Source organism: Pezoporus wallicus, unplaced genomic scaffold, assembly GCF_028554395.1.
Source record: "Pezoporus wallicus isolate ANWC-B61680 ecotype Strahan unplaced genomic scaffold, APGP_CSIRO_Pwel_v1 contig_8112, whole genome shotgun sequence".
In the NCBI taxonomy this organism is placed as follows: Eukaryota; Metazoa; Chordata; class Aves; order Psittaciformes; family Psittacidae; genus Pezoporus; species Pezoporus wallicus.
Genome location: NW_026641731.1, coordinates 1 through 7,913, shown reverse-complemented (window position 1 = coordinate 7,913; position 7,913 = coordinate 1). Strand labels below are relative to the sequence as shown.

General features: G+C 64.3%; 1 protein-coding gene across 1 annotated transcript; it reads left to right on the top strand.

Moving 5' to 3' along the window:
* Positions 1-105: 105 nt before the first annotated feature.
* Positions 106-7,671, top strand: LOC130607700 (spectrin beta chain, non-erythrocytic 4-like; the record flags this gene model as incomplete). The annotated part of the gene is given in 7 exon segments (XM_057425040.1): positions 106-385; positions 1,647-2,072; positions 2,944-3,566; positions 4,284-4,422; positions 5,069-5,153; positions 6,029-6,225; positions 7,215-7,671. Coding segments are annotated over 7 exon segments (2,207 nt in total), but the record flags the coding sequence as incomplete, so codon positions are not given.
* Positions 7,672-7,913: the final 242 nt, after the last annotated feature.

Sequence of the window (7,913 nt, the reverse complement as noted above, 5' to 3'; positions counted from 1 at the left end):
CCATTGACCCCCCCATAGACCCCATTGACCCCCATTGACCCCCCACCAGACCCCCATTGACCCCCCCATAGACCCCCCTTGACCCCCCCATTGATCCCCCCACAGACGCTACGCCCGGGAGATCCAGGTGCATCGTCCGCGCGTGGCCGAGGTTCTGGAGCGCGCCGGGGCCGTGGCCTCCATCCGCAGCCCCGAGGCCGAGGGCGTGCGGCGGCTGCAGGAGCGCCTGGGCTCGCCCTGGGGGGAGCTGCAGGAGCAGGCGAGCGTGCAGCAGGCGGTGCTGGACGCCACCTTCCAGCTGGAGCAGTGGCTGCGTGACGTGGCCGAGGTGGAGGCCTGGCTCGGGGAGCAGGAGCTGCTGCTCATGAGCGACGACAAGGGCAAGGTGCCCGCGGTGTGCCCCAATGGGGGGGGGGTGAAGGTGGAGGGGTCGGGAGGATGGGATGGGGGGGGGGATGCTCGTGGACCTCATGGAGAGCTCAGGAGGATGGATGGGATGAGAGATGCACGTGGGGAGCTCAGGAGGATGGATGGGATGAGGGATGCCCATGGGGAGCTCAGGAGGATGGATGGGATGAGGGATATGCATGGACCACGTGGAGAGTGCAGGAGGATGGGTGGGATGAGGGATGCCCATGGGGAGCTCAAGAGGATGGATGGGATGAGGGATGTGCGTGGACCTCATGGAGAGTGCAGGAGGATGGATGGGATGAGGGATGCACGTGGGGAGCTCAGGAGGATGGATGGGATGAGGGATATGCATGGACCACGTGGAGAGTGCAGGAGGATGGGTGGGATGAGGGATGCCCATGGGGAGCTCAGGAGGATGGATGGGATGAGGGATGCACGTGGACCACGTGGAGAGTGCAGGAGGATGGATGGGATGAGGGATGCCCATGGGGGAGCGCAGGAGGGTGGATGGGATGAGGGATGTGCATGGACCACATGGAGAGCTCAGAAGGATGGATGGGATGAGGGATGTGCCTGGACCACATGGAGAGCTCAGGAGGATGGATGGGATGAGGGATGCACATGGGGAGCTCAGGAGGATGGATGGGATGAGGGATGCCCATGGACCACATGGAGAGCTCAGGAGGATGGATGGGATGAGGGATGCACATGGACCACGGGGAGAGCGCAGGAGGATGGATGGGATGAGGGATGTGCATGGACCATATGGAGAGCTCAGGAGGATGGATGGGATGAGGGTGAAGAGGATGGATGGGATGAGGATGCACGTGGACCACATGGAGAGCGCAGGAGAATGGATGGGATGAGGGATGCAGGTGGAGAGCTCAGGAGGATGGATGGGAAGGGGTGGAGATGCACTCTGTGACTCTCATCCCACTGTATGGCTCCCATGCCACCCTATGGCTCTATGGCTCCCATCCCACTCTATGACTCCCATCCTACTCCATGACTCCCATGCCACCCTATGGCTCTATGACTCCCATTCCACTCTATGACTCCCACACCACTCTATGACTCCCACCCCACTCCATGGCTCCCATCCCACTCCATGACCCCCATCCCACTCAGCGATTCCCACCCCACCCTATGTCTCCCACCCCACCCTACGGCCCTACGCCTCCTATGGCCCACAGGAGCCCATCTGTACGTGCCCCTGTGCACCCATTGCCCCCCAGGACGAGCAGAGCACCCTCCAGCTCCTCAAGAAGCACCTCCTGACCGAGCAGACGGTGGAGAACTACGAGGAAACCATCGCCCAGCTCTCGCGCCAGTGCCGGGCGCTGCTGGGCTCGGCCACCCCCAAGGTGGGGCGAGCTCCGGGTCGCCCATCCCCACAGGGCCAAAGGGGGCACCCATGGGTGCTGGGCGCTCACCGGGCGCTGTGTCCCTTGCCCAGCGAACAGGTCAGCAGGCGGCAGTCGCAGGTTGACCGGCTGTACGTGTCTCTGAAGGAGCTGGTGGAGGAGCGCAAGGCCAAGCTGGAGCAGCAGTACTGGCTCTACCAGCTCAACCGCGAGGTGGACGAGCTCGAGCACTGGATCGCCGAGAAGGAGGTGGTGGCCGGGTCGCCGGAGCTGGGGCAGGACTTCGAGCACGTCACCGTGAGTTGGGGTCGGGGAGGGGGGCGGGGGGTCCCGGGTGTGGGGTGGGGGTGATGGGGGTGGTGCTGGACCAGAGCGGGGTCTTGGTGTGGGTGCTGCTCCAGGGAAGGGGTCCTGGGGTTGCTGGAGATGCAGAGCTGCATCCTGGTGGTGGCAGCGTCAGTGCATCGTCCTGGGCGTCATCACGGGCATCATCCCTGCTCCATGCTGGGTACCATCAATGCATCGTCCTGGGCATCATCCCTGCTCCATGCTGGGTACCATCAATGCTCCATGCTGGGTACCATCAATGCATTGTCCTGGGCATCATCCTGGGCATCATCCCTGCTCCATGCTGGGTACCATCAATGCATGCGGGTCCATGGGGGCATCATCCCTGCTCCATGCTGGGTACCATCAATGCATCTGGGGTATCCATTGTCCTGGGCATCATCCTGGGCATCATCCCTGCTCCATGCTGGGTACCATCAATGCATCGTCCTGGGCATCATCCCTGCTCCATGCTGGGTACCATCAATGCATCGTCCTGGGCATCATCCCTGCTCCATGCTGGGTACCATCAATGCTCCATGCTGGGTACCATCAATGCATCGTCCTGGGCATCATCCCTGCTCCATGCTGGGTACCATCAATGCATCACCCCAGGCACCATCCCTGCTCCATCATGGGCACCATCCCAGCTCCACCCCGGGTACCACCAATGCATCATCCCGGGCACCATCCCAGCTCCATCATGGGCACCATCCCAGCTCCACCCCGGGTACCACCAATGCATCATCCCGGGCACCATCCCAGCTCCATCCCGGCCTTCCCCTCTCCACCCGTGTCCCTCCTCCCTCCCTCACCCCCTTCCCATCCCCGGCTCCCGCAGCTGCTGCAGGAGAAGTTCCTGGAGTTCGCCAGCGAGACGGGCAGCGTGGGGCAGGAGCGCATCGCCGCGCTCAACCAGATGGTGGACGAGCTCATCGACTACGGCCACGCCGACGCCGCCACCATCGCCGAGTGGAAGGACGGCGTCAACGAGGCCTGGGCCGAGCTGCTGGAGCTGATGGAGACGCGGGCGCAGATGCTGGCGGCCTCGCACGAGCTCCACAAGTTCTTCAACGACTGCAAGGAGCTCCTGGCGCAGATCGAGGAGCGCCGGCGGCGGCTGCCGGAGCTGGCGGCGCGCGACGGCCGCGGCTCCGCCGGCGCCTTGCAGCGGGCGCTGGGCGCCTCGAGCACGACGTGGAGGTGCTGGTGAGCCAAGGTGCGGCGGCTGCAGGAGGCGGCGGCGCAGCTCCGCACCCTCTACGCCGGCGACAACGCCGAGGCCATCGCGGCGCGGGAGCAGGAGGTGCTGCGGGCATGGAAGGAGCTGCTGGCAGCCTGCGAGCGCTGCCGGCTCCACGTGGCCGGCGTCGCCGAGCGCATCCGATTCGTGGGCGCCGCCAGGGACCTGCTGGCCTGGATGGACGGGGTCCTGCAGCAGATGGGAGCCGGGGACAAGCCCAGGTTGGGGGGGGAGAGGAGCATGGCCCACCCCAAGGACCCATGGCCCACCCCAAGGACCCATTTCCCACCCCAAGGACCCATGGCCCACCCCAAGGACCCATGGCCCACCCCAAGGACCCATGGACCCATCCCAAGGACCATGTCCCATCCCAAGGACCCATTTCCCACCCCAAGGACCCATTTCCCACCCCAAGGACCCATTTCCCACCCCAAGGACCCATTTCCCATCCCAAGGACCCATTTCCAATCCCAAGGACCCATTTCCCATCCCAAGGACCCAGTTCCCATCCCAAGGACCCATTTCCCACCCCAAGGACCCATTTCCCACCCCAAGGACCCATTTCCCACCCCAAGGACCCATTTCCCATCCCAAGGACCCATTTCCCATCCCAAGGACCCATTTCCAATCCCAAGGACCCATTTCCCACCCCAAGGACCCATTTCCCATCCCAAGGACCCATTTCCCATCCCAACGACCATGTCCCATTCCAAGGACCCGTGACCTGTGCTAACATCCCATGTCCTGTGCCAAGGTCCCATGTCCTGGCCCATCCATGGCATCAAGACCCTGTGTCCCATCCCATCCCAAGCTCAAGACCCATGTCCTACCTCATCCCAAGGCCCCATGTCCTGGCCCGCCCATGGCACCAAGGCCCCACATCCTGCCCCATCCCAAGGACACGGAGACCCTCACCGTGGCCTCTCCCCCCCTTTCAGGGACGTCTCCTCGGTGGAGCTGCTGATGAGCGACCACCAGAGCCTCAAGAACGAGATTGAGGCCCGAGCCAAGAGCATCTCCAGCTGCCTGGAGCTGGGCAAGAGCCTCATCCTCAGCAAGAGCCCAGCGGCCGATGAGGTGCAGCCATTGACGGGTCCTAACCCACTGGGGGGGTCCCAGCTCATTGGGGGGATCCCAGCCCATTGAGGAGGTCCCAACCCATTTGGGAGGTCCCAACCCATTGAAGAGGTCCCAGCTTATTGGGGGGATCCCAGCCCATTGAGGAGGTCCCAACCCATTTGGGAGGTCCCAACCCATTGAGGAGGTCCCAACCCATTGGTCCCAACCCATTGGGGATCCCAACCCATTGAGGAGGTCCCAACCCATTGAGGAGGTCCCAACCCATTGGGGATTGGGGATCCCAACCCATTGAGGAGGTCCCAACCCATTGAGGAGGTCCCAACCCATTGAGGAGGTCCCAACCCATTGAGGAAACCAAACCATTGAGGAGGTCCCAACCCATTGAGGAGGTCCCAACCCATTGAGGAGGTCCCAACCCATTGGGGATCCCAACCCATTGAGGAGGTCCCAACCCATTGAGGAGGTCCCAACCCATTGGGGATACCAATCCATTGAGGAGGTCCCAACCCACTGGGGTGTCCCAACCCATCGGAAATCCCAACTCATGGGGTGATCCCAACCCATTGGGGATCCCAACCCATTCTGGAGGGTTCCAACCCATTATGGGGATCCCCACCCATTGCAGTTGCCCCAACCCCTGCAGATCAAAGCCCACGTGGAAAAGCTGCTCACAAAGAAGAAGGAGATGTTGGAGACGTGGGACAAGCACTGGGAGTGGCTGCAGCAGAGTGAGTGCCCCACAGGGTGCTGGGGGTGATGGTGACTGCATGTGGTACCCGTGGTGACGGAGGTGATGGTGACTGCGTGTGGTACCCGTGGTGATGGAGGTGATGGTGACTGCGTGTGGTACCCGTGGTGACGGAGGTGATGGTGACTGCGTGTGGTACCCGTGGTGACGGAGGTGATGGTGACTGCGTGTGGTACCCGTGGTGATGGAGGTGATGGTGACTGCGTGTGGTACCCGTGGTGACGGAGGTGATGGTGACTGCGTGTGGTACCCGTGGTGACGGAGGTGATGGTGACTGCGTGTGGTACCCGTGGTGACGGAGGTGATGGTGACTGCGTGTGGTACCCGTGGTGACGGAGGTGATGGTGACTGCGTGTGGTACCCGTGGTGACGGAGGTGATGGTGACTGCGTGTGGTACCCGTGGTGACGGAGGTGATGGTGACTGCGTGTGGTACCCGTGGTGACGGAGGTGATGGTGACTGCGTGTGGTACCCGTGGTGACGGAGGTGATGGTGACTGCGTGTGGTACCCGTGGTGACGGAGGTGATGGTGACTGCGTGTGGTACCCGTGGTGACGGAGGTGATGGTGACTGCGTGTGGTACCTGTGGTGATGGAGGTGATGGTGACTGCGTGTGGTACCTGTGGTGATGGAGGTGATGGTGACTGCGTGTGGTACCCGTGGTGACGGAGGTGATGGTGACTGCGTGTGGCACCCGTGGTGATGGAGGTGATGGTGACTGCGTGTGGTACCTGTGGTGATGGAGGTGATGGTGACCGCATGCGGTGCAGTAGGTGACCGTATGCGGTACTGATGGTGCTGGAGGTGCTGGTGACCGCGTGCGGTGCAGTAGGTGACCGTATGCGGTACCTGCAGTGCTGGAGGTGCACCAGTTCGCCCAGGAGGCCGTGGTGGCCGACGCGTGGTTGACGGCGCAGGAGCCGCTGCTCCGGAGTCAGGAGCTGGGCAGCAGCGTGGACGAGGTGGAGCAGCTCATCCGGCGCCACGAGGCTTTCCGCAAGGCGGCCGCGGCTTGGGAGGAGAAGTTCAGCTCCTTGAGGAGGCTCACGACGGTGAGGGCAGTGCAGGGCAGCCCCGGGCCTCATCCCATCCCCATCCCATCCAGCCCCATCCATACCCATCCCATCCCCACCCCATCCCATCCCCATCCCATCCCCATCCCCATCCCATCCCCATCCCATCCCCATCCCCTCCCCATCCCCTTCCGATCACATCCCCATCCCATCCCCATCCACATCCATCCCCATCCCCATCCCAATCCCATCCCCATCCAACCCCATCCACATCCATCCCCATCCCCATCCCATCCATCCCCATCCCATCCATCCCCATCCATCCCCATCCCCATCCCCACGGACGCTGCGGTGCCTCCATCCCCATCCCATCCCCATCCCATCCCCATGGACGCTGCGGTGCCTCCATCCCCATCCCATCCCCATCCCATCCCCATCCCCTCCCCATCCCCTCCCCATCCCATCCCATCCCCATCTCCATCCCCATCCCACCCCATCCCCCTCCCTATCCCCATCCCATCCCCATCCCATCCCCATCCCATCCCCATCCCACCCCATCCCATCCCCACCCCATCCCCACCCCATCCCATCCCCATCCCCACCCCATCCCATCCCCATCCCCATCCCCATCCCCCTCCCATCCCCATCCCCATCCCCATCCCCATCCCATCCATCCCCATCCCATCCATCCCCATCCATCCCCATCCCCATCCCCATCCCATCCCCATCCCATCCCCATCCCCACCCCATCCCCATCCCATCCCATCCATCCCATCCCCATCCATCCCCATCTCCATCCCCATCCCATCCCATCCCCATCCCATCCCCATCCCATCCCCATCCCCATCCCCATCTCCATCCCCATCCCATCATCCCCATCCCCACCCCATCCCATCCCCATCCCCACCCCCCATCCCATCATCCCCATCCCCACCCCATCCCCATCCCCATCCCATCCCCCCATCCCATCCCCATCCCATCCCCATCCCATCCCCACCTCCCTCACCCATTCCCCCCCCTCCCCACAGCTCGAGAAGCTCCGCGCTGAGCAGACCAAGCAACCCCGACCCCCTCTCCTGAGCCGCAAGTTCCCGGGGACCCCCTCGGGGGCCCCAACTGCGCCAGAACCGGGACCAGAACCGGGACCAGAACCGGGACCAGAACCGGGACCAGAACCGGGACCGGGACCAGGACCGGGATCGGGATCGGGACCGGGATCGGGATCGGGATCGGGACCGGGACCGGGACCGGAGCCGCGCGTGGGGCTCGTGCGCCAGGAGCTGCGCCCCGAGCGGCTGCAGCCACAGCGCGACCGCGTCCAGGCCCCCCGGGGGCCTCGGAGCCGCCTCCCGGGGACCCCCCCCAGCGGAGCCCGAGGCGGCGGCCGAGCCCCGGCCGGGGCTGCTGGAGCGGAGACGGGAGCGGAGGGAGCGGCGCTTGGAGCGGCAGGAATCGAGCAGCCCGAGGCGCGCCCGACGGGAAAGGGTGAGGGACGGGAGCGGGAGCGGGAGCGGGATGGGGATGAGGAGGGAGCGGGATGGGGATGAGAGGAGCGGGATGGGATGGGGAGGAGCGGGATGGGGATGGGGCAGAGGCGGGAGCGGGACCAGGATGGGGATGGGGACGGGGGATGGGGATGAGAGGGACAGGGCGGGATGGGGGAGGGGGCTGGGACCGGGATGGGGAGGGACCGGGATGGGGAGGGAGCGGGACTAGGATGGGGATGG